Genomic DNA, 15,712 nt, shown 5'->3' on the forward strand with positions numbered 1-15,712 from the left:
ATCATTTACTCACATCATGCTGAGTCTGTGCGCCATGGCCGCGGCTCTGCGTGTGCTCGTGTGCCGTGAGCGCGTACACTCACTCATTCAGGCTGCTCTCAGTGAAACAGAGCTCCGTTCGTGGCCCGTGACGTCACATGAGCATCACACACTTGCATCAGCAGCAGCCCAAAGCAAGAGGCGCTTCGTTGCATGCTGCGAGGAGCACACACTTGATGCAGAACACACACAGGAATTATGAATGCTGATGAAGTGTGTGTGTGGACACGGAAGCACACATGTGAGTGCATGTGAGATTTCTTCATGTGTAAGACATGCTCTGCCTCCTCCATCTGCAGCCTTTAGTTCAGCCCGCAGCCAAGGCGGCTGATTGGCTCTCTGGTCTCCATAGAAACAGGAGGAGAGAGACCTCCTGAACACAGAGCCCATTACACACGTAATAGTACATCAACAGCCAGAGGTCAAGAAGATAAGAGAGAACGTGTTTCTGTCCCGAGAAATGAAACCGCATTAACAACAGGGGGCCTATATTGTGCTTGTTTCCATCTTCATCTTTCTTTAGTGTGTAATGTTGCTGTTTGAGCATGAAAAAGCTCTGAAAGTCCCTCCAACGGGAGTTCTTCTCTACATCAGTGTCACTGTTTCTGAACTCCCTGAAATGCCTCCATTGTAGTCTTGAGTTTTCTTCACAATATTCCTCATTTAAATAATTCATACGCTGGATAAAGGGGCGGGGCCTGGTTGAGTTAGTTAGTAGTGTGTTGAAACTGGCGGTTATGGTAAGGGGTGGGACATTTCCCAAACAACATTCACAACGCACTGCTCCAGCCAACTAATCAGAGCACACTGTGCTTTTCAGAAGGAGGGGCTTCATAGAGACAGGAACTAAACAGAGCGTTACTGACAGACTATGGATGTGCTCTAGTGATGTGCGTCTCATAACCTGCGGACCCCGCGGGTAACCCGCGGGTCGGGTTGGGGCGGGGAAAGAAATGGTCACTTTATTTGCGGTGCGGGTTGGGGCGGGTCATTAAAAACAAAATAAATAAAAAAATCCATGTATGTTGCGTGCAATTCCCTATAGCCTATATTAAATATTTGGGAATATCTATTTTCATATTTTATTAGGTTCTTTGATAAGGTTACAATAAGAAGGCCGTAGCAACGTAACTTGCGTGATGTCCCCAAACCTTTGGCATCACATGATACGTCACGAAAGCTGCGCACCAAGCAGCTCCCGCCGCCAGCCACCACAACAAAAACGGAGAAATAAAAGTGAAAATGGAAGACGAGGTGCGGGAGAAATTGAGGTCGGGAATTTACATAATTAAAAGAAAAAAGGTCAGGCTGCTAAATCTAATGTTTGGGACCGGTTCTCAGAAATGAACATTTCCGTGTGTTAAATAAAACAATAGATGTAAAAATAGATACAGTGGTGCGGGGCGGGCTGGGGCGGGCTGGGGCGGGCCAAATAATTTCATAAAAACGGGACCCGCGGGTTGGAAAAAAAGCAGACCCGCACATCACTAATGTGCTCCACTCCACTTTTAGACTTACACTCAAGAACTTCCCTAAGCACTTCCCCTCGGAGGAATCCCTGCCACCATTTTGAGGCAAGGGGAGTTTATGTCCCATCGATTTTGACCGAGGGATCGAGTCTACTCCAATGTACACTTCAAGCAGCTCTATATCCCACAATTCAACTTGATTGTGACATCACAAAAGATTGCGGCTTAACTATAGTGCAGTGGTCGGCAATAGGCGGCCCGCAGGCCAAAACTGGCCCGCCAGCAATATCTGGCCCGCGCCCGCAGCCAGATTATTTTGATAGCGGCTGGTTCTGGAATAGATCTTCGTCTCATGGTGCTGTTTAATATCATCACTGCGTCTATACCAGACGCGACTTCTTTCGTGCCGCATTGTGCCGCAACAGCTAAAAGCTGTCTACACTGAACGCGACAAACCAACCGTTGCAAAGCACTTCGACTACATCAGAAATAGAACGAGGAATCCGTTTACTGTCGGGAATGTGTTGTGTCGCGTGACTCACGTCGCACTGTGCCGCATCCAGTATAGTCAATATCACTAATTATAATGGGTTCTATTATCTTTTGACGCGTCGCATCATTTCGGTGTTATATTCTTTGAAAACAGTGACAACTTCGTTGCAGCTTTGCATTCACAAAACTAGGTAAGATGAACACATAGTTGTCTTTCCATTCTTCTTTGTATGCCCTATTTTCGCTGTCAACTTTCCTCTTTAAACTCTTTGATAGTGCCATTTTCTCTCACCAGCTAGCTTAAATGTTAACATCACTCTGCACACGACGTAATAGCGTACCTCCAGCACACAAACAATTTAAATAAATGCAGTTTAGTATGTGAGGATGCCAAGGAATAATTCTGAGTGTAAAAGTAGGCTACATCAAATAATTATTACAATAAGTTAGGCTCCATTGTGTAACAAGCAAATTAAAATGATACACATTTATTATTCACAATATGAAAAGAGGAAATAAAACATAGTTCGTTAAGAGCATGACTCAAACATGCCATTAATGGGCTTATTCAAGTCCTCTTTTATTTTTTGAGTTATTTTTATCCATTCCGCATCTCCCACACGTGTGTTTTAGCAAGGCGGTCTGTTTTGCAAGCTCATATACCTATGATTTTATATATTTTCTCCAACAACTGATTAATCTGTTATTTAGAATAACAAGAATATTGTGTTTAGAAACAAATCTTTATTTTTAGAAATTGGTATGATAACAGTATTACTGTACTAGTGAGAGTTATTTAAGAGTAATGGACAACTAAGTATTACATACACTGCAAAAAGTAATACGCTATATCTACTCAATAAAATTTTGGCAACAGATTACAAGCAATATTATTAATTAAATTCAACAATTAGAATTGAGTTAGAATTAATCGAATTCCTTAAATGTCAACCATTTAAAACGAGTAAAATTTAAACAAAAATATCTGAATAGACAGACAGACGTCAGAGATTAATTAAGAAGTCTTTATTTTTTATTGCCAACATTGAAGACTCCTGATGATAACAAGCAGAATCATTGAAGGAAAGAGAAACACAAGAATTAACTGAGGTTTAGATGTTGGTGTGGATTTTATTGAAAATGTTCGATCGCCATTATGGTGATCAGTGTTTCTCCTAGTTGGGCAGTTTGACTCTTTGCTTTTTATGTCAGTTTGAGGTTTTTGTAATGGTGTTTGCTAATTTTACACATTTTAAATGGTTGACTTTTAAGGAATTAATTTGATACATTCTAACTCAATTCCTATATGCTGAATTTAATTAACAAAATTGCTTGTAATCTGTTGCCACAATTTTATTGAGTAGTTAGAGTGTATTACTTTTTACAGTGTATAATACTAGATTTATAATAGATTTTAGATAATTTCACATACCATTTTAAACTGAACTGATGCAATATATTAATTGAAATGTAGGAAATAGAAAAGTCCAAATGAGAGTATAGAATACGTGTTCATTCATTTAATGTTATTCCCTGGATAATTTATTTGGTTTATTTCATTTGACGCTGCTATGACTGGAACAGTGAGTTTACTGTGTAAATCCTCTGTATATTTCTGTGTATGTGACGTTCATGTTCTGCATTAAAAAGACAAACAATGACTTTTTTTTACTTTGGGAAAAGTGACATGGACAGGAGTCATATTTTATATTAGGCTAAGTATTCTCATGTTACATGGCAAATTTCACATTAATGCAAGTGGACTGAAAGGAAGCCCAACATTATCAGTTGAAGAATAAAGTTAAGCTTTATTTTGAAACATTGCAAGGAGTTTCAGGCTGTAGAGCTATGGACATCTACAATTACTTTAATCTACATATACATGTATGTCCTCTTCTTTATTTGTGAATTATTATTGATTATTGCATAACTGATCATATTTTATGTTTGTTATGCGTGTCACGATCACCAGCTGAAGGGCCCTGGTTGTCCACCAGAGGGCACTCCCCTATTGTTCATTGCTGTTTTGAATAGAATTCTGGACTGTCCTAATAAATGCTGCATTTGGATCTTCACTCAAGTCTCGGAACAGTTTCATAACAGAAAACCTCGCCATGTACAGATCCAGCAGCCGAATGAGACCCAGATCCATTATAGACCCGATCAATCAGTTACTGCAGCTTCATCAAGGAAGCCACTCGATCGAGCAATATGTGCATTGATTCTGCGAGTTGTCTTATCATGTACCTTTTGATGTAGTTGTGCTTAAGGACATGTTTCTGTTACAAAACTGCTCCGAGACTTGAGTGAAGATCCAAATACAGCAGCATTTATTAGGACAGTCCAGAATCCTAATCAAAACAGCAGGCAATGAACAATAGGGCAGTGCCCTCTGGTGGACAACAAGAGCCCTTCAGCTGGTGATCCTGACAATGTGCTATGACAGTGGTTCTCAAACCTGTCCTGGAGAACCAGCAGACCTGAAATGGGTGTGTCAGATATAGGGAGACATACAAAATGGTGGTCAGGTTTGAGAAACACTGCTCTATGGTATCTTAATAATAAACAGCGATGGAGTGCGTTTTATTTATTCACCTTATTCAGTTCTGCCAAAGCTCACAAATCTGTTTTTATAACATTAAAAAAGTCTTTGTGTATAAATACATTAATTATATTAAATATATAAATATTAATTTATTAATTATGTTATGTCATGGTTATCAAAATAAGACTTAATTGGTATTTAAAAAGAACAAGCTTATTATGCTGACCTTTATTCTTATACATACAGGCGCTGAATTAAAGGGATAGTTCACCCAAAAATGAAAATTCAATGTTTATCTGCTTACCCCCAGGGCATCCAAGATGTAGGTGACTTTGTTTCTTCAGTAGAACACAAATGATGATTTTCAACTCCAACCGTTGCGATCTGTCAGTCGTATAATGCATGTCAATGGGAACTCCATCTATAAGAGTCAAAAAAACATGCACAAACAAATCCAAATTAAACCCTGCGGCTCGTGACGACACATTGATGTCCTAAGACACGAAACAGTTGGACATAGTGGTGTATTAGAGGTAAAAAATTATATAAATACTGTTCGGTTTCTCACCAATCGTTTCGTGTCTTAGGACATCAATGTGTCGTCACGAGCCACAGGGTTTAATTTGGATTTGTCTGTGCGTGTTTTTTTGACTCTTATAGATGGAGTGGTAGTTGTGTTGGATCTCTATGGAGAGACAGAAACCTCTCAGACTTCATCAAAGATATCTTAATTTGTGTTCTGAAGATGAACTAATGCCTTAAGGATGTGGAAAAACATGAGGGTGAGTAATTAATGACAGAGATTTCATTTTTGGGTGAACTAACCCTTTAATATTTGTCTGTCTGGCATTGTTGAACTATAGAAGAGAAAACGCTGCTCCAGCTGTGAGAGGAGAGGCAGAATCTACTGCTGCAGAACAATACTACACCTTGCTATGGCCTTCTGATGAACATGATTCATTTCAAAGAAGTGTATACTTCTATACATTGACAAAAGATATTGTGGACAGTATGTGGCCACTAAAGGGATAGTTCAGCCAAAAATTAAAATTCTGTCATTATTTACTCACCCTCAAGTTGTTCCAAACCTGTATGAATTTCTTTCTTCTGCTTAACACAAAAGAAGATATTTGGCAGAATGTCGGTAACCAAATGGTTGATGGACCCCAGTGACTTACATAGTTTCTTTTTCTTCCATACTATGGAAGTCAATGGGGTCCATCAACCATTTGGTTGCCGACATTCTTCCAAATATCTTCTTTTGTGTTCTGAGAATTTTTACAGAATTTTAATTTTTGGCTGAACTATCAGTTTAACTACCAGAACATCATTTGTTGTCTGTAGACACTCACCATACAGAGTGTTATGATTTCAAACATGTAACTAATCAAATGTAGGGCTATACAATTAGTCGAATGGACTAGTGTCTGTGAATATTAAACCAAAAAAAAGACTGCTATTTGAATGTCAGCATGTTCTGCGTGTCTCTGTAAGTGAGCAGTGAGGTTTCATACTCAAACATGTGGTAGCAGGAGAGTCTCAAGAGAATATATCCTGGTATATTTTTCTGCTGATATGAAAAATTGGGTACATTTAGCAGTATAGCGGGTGTATGATGTATAATGCAATGTTATGATGAACTATAAGTTTCTCCACTGACGTTCTAAGATGTCCAAAGCATTTCTAAGATTGCTGAATTTTAGAAGGCAGACTGAGATGAAGAACGGAAACATGGTTTGTGTAACATTAGCAGCACACTATTAGCTGTTTGATAACGTAGTCGAGCAAAAGGCTAATCATATTAATTACCGTTATGTGTCCAACATTGTAAAGAGTGATACATGAAATGCATTACCATTCTGATACATAGACTTGTAGATGAGCATGTATAACTCACTCTTCCTCTTCTTTTTAATCAGTTTCTGGTTCAAACATATATGGCTGAATTAAACCAGTATTTCCACTTGCCATTGTGCAGCGTTTACTACAGTAAAGTTGACAGAGTGGATCAGGTATTCTGAGCTGCTGTGTGTGAGTGGAGGAGGGGCTAATTTGCATATTCATGGTTCCGCATGTACTAAATGAAGCAAGGGTGTAGAGTTACATTCAAGCTATTTTAAGGCATGAAGAATTTTTTTTTCACAGAAAAAAAACGTTTAATATGTCATTTTGGTGATCAAAGATGAGTTTTAAGGGACAAAAATACTGATTACAGGGAAAAACGTAAAACACAGAATTTGAGAAGAAATAAGACCAGTTTCATAGGCCCTACATGTCTGGACTGGTTCCCTCGGTCGCTGCTAACACACATTGACAGCTCGTCCCATAAGCGTGAAGGACACGGCACTGCCCTGGAATGAGGCTTTGTTTCAGACGGCTCATTTCTGTGGCGCTACTGGAGCCCTGAGCTGAAAGCTCTGCCACACATCACATGAATATGTGTGTCCTCTGAGTGTATTCTTATCACATTCACTGCACTGCATGAGTAAATGCAGATGTACAATCATGCTTACATACATAGACCTGTCATGTTTCATATTTCTGTGGTAACCATGTCACATTATAGCTTCTGTCTTAAAGTGGCAGTATTCAGTGGCATACAGCTTTCAGTACTTGTGCATCACTTACAGTATTATGCAAGTACAATTTTTATAATCACAGTATACTGTATTATAGGTATATATAACAGTATACTCACTGGCCACTTTATTAGGTACACCTCACCAGAAGCGAGTTGGACCTCCTTTTGCCTTCAGAACTGCCTTAATTATTTGTGGCACAGATTCAACAGGGTGTTTAAACATTCCTCAGAGATTTTGGTCCATATTGTCATGACAGCATTACGCACTTGCTGGAGATTTGTCAGCTGCACATCCATGATGTGAATCTCCCATTCCAGCACATCCCAAAGCTATCAGCTATCAATCAGTGTGTCGAATCATGATTCGGATCGCGTGTCAAACCGCCAAACTGCTGAAATCACGTGACGTTTTTTCTTGATTATGCAAAAATCCTCCAAACATTCCTTCTACTCATCCATCCATTCTCCACACTGCTCATCCTCTCTAGGGTCACAAGATTGCTGGAGACCACCATCTCAGGCCACAGGAAACACCCTGGACAGATGTCCAGTCCATCACAAGGCACTCACACAGACAATTTAGTATCACCAATTTGAATTGTGGGGGAACCTGCTAACTCAACCAGGACTCGAACCGGGGACCTTCTCGCTGTGAGGTGACAGTGCTACACACTGAGCAACTGTGCTGCGCTTTTTATAATTATGTTTATAAAAATAGATAAAATGTAAGCGATTCATTTCTTACAGATGCAGGTATGGATTTCAAATTAACGACATTTTTAAGTACCAAAAACTGACACATTTTTTCACATTTTTTTTTAAAAGTTAAGTGCATTAAATATTTGAATTACAAAAATAACAGATAAGGTAGATTAAACTGTGTAAGAGTCTCTGGGAAGCTCACAGTCCAAAACATGGAATCGTTAAAGGCAAAGCTTGCATTTTCTAAACCAAAAACACAAGCCCACCAAGTTAAACAAGGGAAAAAAGAACACAAACTCAAACATGCAACTAGACAGCACACAAGTCAATTTTAACAAGACATGTGGAAAACAGAGAAAAAGAAAACACCACAAAATTGTGTTCTGTGTATATGAATGGTTTCATACAGAGTTTCAAACATTGCCATTGTCATTGTCAACATAAAATTACAGTGATGCTTCAGGCTGAAGAGAGAGCTTAAAGTGTAGCACTTGTCTGCAGACTCTGGATGTTTGGTTTAAAAATGGAGTGCATGCACAGAGTTTTGAGTAATAGAAAGACAATGAGAGAATTTAGTTCAGAATGCTGTTACAGAAGTGGAAGTTCAAAGTCCTGATTGTTTGGTATAATGCATTAAGTTCAATTAGCCTTTTTCACACTTCCAGGTTTTTGGCTTCCGGAATGACCCACACCGGGTAAAAGTTTTTCCGGTTACAGTGATAGATAGCTGAGCCTAAGAACCAGTTCGGGAATCAAAGTCTTTTTATGAATTAAATATCATGAAAATGTCTGAACGGTCTTGGTGATTTATTGGTGAGGCTACAGAGCTCTCATTAAGAGCTAAATTTAAGAACTAATCCAAAGTGACGGTGCTTAAATTGCTTATATTCTCTGTGTCTGTTTGGTGCGGCTGTGCATTATCGCACTCCATGTGCTGTAAAGACAGTGGTTTTCGCAAAGTGCTGGGGAAATGATTGGCTGGCAGCTCCCTTATCACGTAGACCTGATCCTCTGATTCGTAATGAGAAGCCCTGGATATTTATAGATATATATAAACACTTCTGTCATCTCTCATTGATATTTCATCTCATTCACTCATATTTTCCTGTCGTCATCATCTTAAAGTCTGTAATATACACAGTATTACAAACCCATAGTAGTATTGTTGCTGTTGCAACATTAATGCAAAGACCGATAGTTGTGTACAGTGTGGTCTTGGAAATTAATTATGTCTTATTTTAACCATTTTAATCGGTCAGAATTAGTTATATGCTTGAATGCGGGATGTAATGTCATGAGATTAATACATGCTACAGTATATATTTTTAAAACTCACGACAATATTCTGTATCTCTCATGACTTTATATCCCGCATTGAAGCATATATTGGGAGTTTAGTTTTTATGAATAAATTATATAAATAATGTTCGTCGTATGGTGATACAAGTCTTCATCACACATGACAAAGGGAATAATTAGTGTTTTATTTGCTATAAAAGTTAGAATGAAAATAAACTTCTAGAGTTATACAATCCAAATAAAGTATGGGTTGACTTTACCCGAGAGTTGCAGAGGTCCACTGTCGGCTGGGCACAGTTCTCCTGCACACGGCCGATCTGAGGCTGCTGGGACTGTCCGTCACTTCCACAGGAAGTGAGGCGTGTCTTCTGCAGAACACACACATTCAATGTCACAAGAGTCTGAGCAGAATGTCCAAGCTGATGTTGCTCCTATCAAATAAAGTGGATGAGGACGGGGACAGCTGCTGTCACCTAGTGTGACGCATCCATATGAAAATACAGACACCTAAAATTTGTGTGAGTAATGTGGATTATAACGGACATTATGTACAACAGAAGCAAACATACCTGACGATTCTTGTGCTGCCGTATTCTGATCTGAAACACACAAAAGGTATTTTTCAGGAAAAAAAATATCTCAGAGCAGAACAAGTCAAAACCATATGCAGAAGGTGCAGCCCTATTCGAGTACTTGTGATTTGGTAGCGTTAAAGTCACCATGAAATCAAAATTGACAATTCTTTGGAAGAATTATAGAATATTGCAGTATTTATTATAAATTATATCTCCATGCACATCATTTTTTTTTTTTTTTATTAAAATTATATTGAATCAGAATAACTTCCCCTCCCTCTTGCAGCAACATCTCTTCTCTTCTCTGATGACGAGGGCGGGGCAACCTGTCACTCACATGACATTCACCAATAGCAAACCACAACCATCCAGTCAATTCCCCACAGACAAAATCAAGCCCCGCCCTACATTTGTTCTTGTTCCAGAAGCCGTTTCACTCAGATATACATCACAATAGGGAAGAAAGACTATCACAGCTTCCGTTTCATGCCTACTTTAATAGTGTGATTAGTGTGTTCACACTGAAAATCCCAATAAGATAAAAGCGCACTTTAAATACCCCGATGATGCACTTAATTAACCGAAAAAACACAAGTGTGGAATGTTGGACACTTCATGTCACAGCTCTGATTACGTATCAGATGAGGAGGGGCTATCAGACTCATTCTGGATAACAAAATCACCGGTAACACTTTAATTATTAACTTAACAATTAACTACAACTTTTGCCTCAATAAACTCCTAATTACTGCTTAATAATAGTTAGTAAGGTAGTTGTTAAGTTTAGGTATTGGGTAGGATTAAGGGATATAGAATATGATCATGCAGAATTAGGCATTAATATGTGCTTTATAATTACTAATGCAGCCAATATCCTAGTAATACGCATGATAATAAGCAACTAGGTTAATAGTGAGATTTAGACTCTAAACCAAAGTGTTACCAAACCACCTTATAAAGCTCACAGATGGTTGACTACACAGTGCAGTGTATTTCAGTATTTCAATTTCATTTCGGTAACTGATAAAGTGCTTTTCTGCAGTGTGTCTGTATATGCTGTCAGCATGACCCAGCTCATGGGATTTCATACTTGAAATAGTTAACCCAGGGTCATTCTAAACCCCGGGTAAATGGGTTATCTGGGTTATCTTGCTTCACGTTTCACACTGCTCATAATTTACCCAGGGTTAACGATTAATCCTGGGTATTCATAAGCTGCCGTTTCACACTGTACATTCCTAAACCCTGGGTTAACGTCCTTATTTGCATATTTGCGGTGTCAGTGGAAATGATTGGATAAACGCAGCACATGACCTGTTTGCATAGCTCCAGCATTGCGCATCCTCCTATTGCCAACTGTACTATCGAGTTTATACTGACATGTATCCTCTGAAAAGCTGAATTTACTGGTTATATGCAATACACAGTGTTTCCGTGTATGTCCAAAGCACAAGTTTGGCACCGCAATGGGGGGTTAAAACAACAAAAGCGGTGCTAATCCTGCTAAAGAGCAGATTTTAATAACCCCGGGGAAAGAAGAATGGTGTAGATCTGACCTACTGTAATTAAATTAAAGCGATTAAAAAGAGGAAATCATACGGTTAAATTTGTACAGTAATGAGATTCATGAGCTGCGGCGAAAGGGTAGATTTTTAGTAAATAACCCCTTAAATTTCAGTCTGTTTCTAACACACGTCATGGCTTCAGAAAAGTTGAGTGTATGGGTCACATACACATACTGTGCATTTAACTGTATTGAATGTGTACGCTTACTGTACATGAAGATACCATCTCTTCTGTGATGACGTGTTCACAGGTGCACTAACCTCTCACACAACCTGTCACTCATGACATCACAGCAACAGCGAAACATAACCGTCCAATCCATTCCTGATGGACAATATCAGGTCCAGCCCTGCATTTGTTTTCTCATTCAAGAAGCTGTTTCACAATAGAGAAGAAAAGACAAGTGCAACTCCCGTTTCATGCTGATTTAAAACTGTATTTTAAGGGTAAAAGTACACTTTTCAATGGTAGTCGAACATCTTGTTTGTCTTTAAATGAAAAAGCCAAATATCAACCAATCAGACATTTCTGAATGAATGTGTTTGGCAGAACACTCATGTCTTCAGAGCTCCTGCTCATATTCACTGTCACTTCTCACGGGTAAGATCATTCAGCACTCAACTGGCTGGACAAAATCACACAGAAGGAACTCTGAAATGTCCTCCAGCTTCCTGTAACATCCTCCCGTCCCCACAATTTTCCTGATTCAGCATCTGAATAAAGAACTGGGTCATGTGACCTGCCAGTGGTCGGCTGCATGGCGGGAAGTGTCAGGAACCATTGATTTATGGCAGATGTTGTGCTCTGCGCTCCTCCCACTCTGGCTCTAAGGAATAACATTATATTTAGGGCACGCGCACCGATGGTGTGAGGACCCTATTAGAATTGCTCAGTCAATTCTTCTTCTTCTCTAAAATTAATCATATTTTTGAGGGCCTAAACATGCTCGAAAACTCAGGAAAATTTGCACACGCGTCAGAAGTGGTGAACCCTGATATGGGTTTCAGAATTAGGTGTGCCGAAATGGTTCGACAGCGCCACCTACAAACTTTCAATTAAGCGCCCTTCACGCTACGTTTCACGTACAGGTATGAAATTCGGTAGACACATGTAACAGCCCAATTCCTACAAAAAAAGTCCCTGGATGGGTGCAAAATCTGAAAACCCAACAGGAAGTCAGATATTTTGAATTTTCTCTGCAAAATTTTTGCAGTTTTTGCCATTTCCAGACGTTGTACTTTAACAAACTCCTAGAGCTTTAATCAGATCAACATCATATTTGGTCAGTCTAATCTAAAGGCCTTTGCGACGTTAAATTGCGAAGATCTTGAGTTTTTACTGAAGGGCGTGTCTGTGGCGACCTGACAAAGTTCGATGTTTCGCCATGAAACAGGAAGTTGTAACTCAAGCATAATGTCCAGTTTGCCTCAAACTTCACATGTTTGATAAGAGTCCTGGCCTGAAGACATCTACACACCAAAATTTAGTTATAGTCATATCGCCACCTGCTGGCAGCAGGAAGTGTGGCAAATACAAATGACCGACATAGTTCTCCTATATTTATACACTTAAATGCATATTGCCCACGGTGCTCTGTTCTTCTAAAGCCACTGGGTGGCGTTGGCTCAGGTGCGAGGGCCCTTTCATCGCTGCTTGCAGCTTTAATTTATTGTGCGTCAGTTCATATGACTTTATTCTTTTACATGTTCAACATTTAAGCTCAAAAGCAACTCACTGTCTTTTAATCAGGATAAACCTCCTTAAAACGGCCTTATAAAAGAATAGATTCATAAGAATGTATTCATAATAATAAATAATGTATGTAGTATGTAATATGTTACACTCAGAGATCAATTGTGGCTGGACAGGCAGTTTTATTGTAATAGTTTCACTGAATTTAATGAGCCTAAATGAATAAAAACTTCCAGATTGGCATATCTGTCTTCATTCAGTAGTTACTGTAATGCCAAGTTTACACTACAGGATTTTAAGCCCGATTTAAGCCCTATTTGCAAGTTAACGAGCTCGCCGACAGGTCGGGCTGTGATCGGGGGAAAATCAGCAAGTGATCAGCGCTCGCCAATCTTTATGTGTGAACTACTCAACGACGCATCAAAGAGGCTCGCTGACGCGTCGCCGACACCTTGCAGATGCCAAACAAATATCTAGCATGCTAAATATCTGGAGCTGTCGGCCGACTCGATCTCCTGTGGTGTCACGTGTCGCGATGCAACAGCCAATGAAATATACACTGATGTCTATGGAAGCAGCAATAACAATCCATTCAAATATAATTTGCCGATGTTTATTCATATCAGATACACATTGTGTAAGTAACGATAAAGCTCACTCACTCTATTGTTCTCCCAGTTCACCGGCCACATGTATTTCGGGACAAATGGATGAATTCACGTTATATATTAAGATCAAGGTCATTATATAGGTTTTTAATTGACAAAACACTCACTTGCACATATTTGAGAATCGGAATATCAGGTAGTTGATGACATAGCGAGAAAAGCAATACGTCTCTCATTTCCACCCAACATCCATTTTCAAATAAAGTCGTTGGGTGACAGTTGTCGTCAGCTCGTGTAGTGTGTAACCTCCTGTTGCAGATCATTTACGTAGTGTCACGTAGTGTGAACACCACAACAACTTCAAGACTCCAGAGCAAGTCATGTAGTCTGAACAGCACAGCGATCTGCTGACATTTAAAGTCCTGTAGTGTAAACTTGGCTTAACTGGCTGGGGTGGCAGGTCAGTGACACGGTGGCAGGCAGGTCATGTGACCTGTCAGCAGTGGCTCCTACCAGCCAGCTGAAGGTTGAACCCCACTCCTTTCTTGTCAAGAAGAAGTGTGGTTCTTCTATTAATGCTTGAAATAACAACAGACTGGGAAGAAGAAAGAAAATCAACCAGGAGGAATGGGACACTAAAGTGTGATGTTGTGATTTGTACAGTGTGTAAAGCTACTTATGTCACCTGACATGTTTAGAGGTTGTTGCAGAGCAGAGGTGTGAGATACAGGGGGACCAGAGGGATTTCCTGAGCATAGCAAACTTTGGACATTTTATCACTTTTGGTGGGAGTACATTCAACCAACACCTGCAACAGTGACTGCTCATGTGGCCTCTTGAGTCACACACTCATCACACACACACCAATTAAGAATGGCAGACATTTTTTTTTGAGATTGACAGTCCCTCTTAAACCAGCTGGTTTGCTGGTTTCCCAGCTTGGCCAGGTTGGTTTTATGGCTGGTTTAAAATGGTTTTGGGCGCATTGTGGTCAGACTGAGATACTAACTACAGCTAAAAGCATAAACTTCTTAAAAAATTAATAATAATAATTTTTGAAACATTTAAGCCTACTTTAATAGTATTCTGGACGTAGGGAACACTGCAATGAAGTATTTTTCTATATTAAACCAAACACGTCCAAAAAATGCATGTAATGTGATGAAGGGACTCTTACTGCTGCTGCGGGCTGTTGTCCCGGACGGAGCGCAGTCTGCAGGTGAGCAGATGCCGCTGGTACTCGTGCCTCAGGCGGCTGTTCTCGGCGCACAGGTCGGACACATGCTGCTCCAGCTCAAAGATGCGACTCTTCTGCCGCTCCAGCAGCGTCTGCTGGGTCTCTATGATCTTATTCAGCTCCTTCAGATAGCCCGCCGCCTTCGTTGGATTCTCGGTCCGGCTGTCCATCGTCTTCTCATTCAACCTCACTAACCTGGGTCAAATGTTCCCCGTTTCCCCGATAAAATGACGCGTTGTGATGTATGACAGGAGCGCACGTCCCGCGCTCAGCCATGCTGATGTGAAACACTGACTCTGCGTCTCTTGCCTTGCTCTGGCTTTGTGCCACTAGAGGTTATAATATGGCTATAGGTTAAATATAGTTTCCATCACAGTTCAGTTCAGAAGAGAATATTAAATCCACTGGCCTTACACCAGAAAGCACTTAAATTGTGACGCAGCATGCAACGCGACGCAACAACGCAGCTGTCTACACTGCAAACGCGCGACGTCGAATAAACCCGCCGCACGCATAAACAAAGGCCTTGATTGGTCGACTAGTTGCTACGTCACGACTGCATCCGCAACCCTGAGAGACGCGTCAGCGTTCTGAGTTTGTCGCGTCGCGTCCTTATTAGTGTAGATGTTTTTGAATGGATTATTACAGTTCAGTGCCTCAACGGCCCAATACAATATATGGCAGTTATTAGTATAGTTAGTAGCATTTTAATATTGTAGAATATTAATGTTTTGCTGTGTAAATTGTTAGGCCTATTTATTATTTATAAAGTGAAAATAACAGTAAACCTTGACATTTCAGAGTACATTAGTACTTAAGTCATTTAGCAGACACTTTTCAATGATGTGAATGATGTGAATGTGTAGATCTATATGCATATAGCATACACAAGTTTCAAAATAAGGCA

The 15,712-nt window shown here is 39.9% G+C and overlaps 1 protein-coding gene across 5 annotated transcripts in view; it reads right to left on the minus strand.

Moving 5' to 3' along the window:
- Positions 1-15,307, minus strand: part of LOC127504428 (IQ motif and SEC7 domain-containing protein 1-like) — an 83,137-nt gene extending 67,830 nt beyond the window's left edge. For 2 of the 5 annotated variants that reach the window (XR_007927376.1, XM_051878964.1), the window contains exons 1-3: positions 14,746-15,300; positions 9,697-9,726; positions 9,388-9,495 (exon numbers count right to left, since the gene is read on the minus strand). Coding sequence is in view for 4 of the 5 variants with exons in the window: in XM_051878964.1 (XP_051734924.1) it covers positions 9,388-9,495; positions 9,697-9,726; positions 14,746-14,975 (368 nt within the window). In the remaining variant the exon portion in view is untranslated. Of the gene's footprint in view, positions 1-13; positions 297-9,387; positions 9,496-9,696; positions 9,727-14,745 lie in introns of those variants that run through there. The other 3 variants (XM_051878963.1, XM_051878970.1, XM_051878967.1) reach the window with 3 other exon arrangements.
- Positions 15,308-15,712: the final 405 nt, after the last annotated feature.

Source organism: Ctenopharyngodon idella, chromosome 22, assembly GCF_019924925.1.
Source record: "Ctenopharyngodon idella isolate HZGC_01 chromosome 22, HZGC01, whole genome shotgun sequence".
NCBI classification, from domain to species: domain Eukaryota; kingdom Metazoa; phylum Chordata; class Actinopteri; order Cypriniformes; family Xenocyprididae; genus Ctenopharyngodon; species Ctenopharyngodon idella.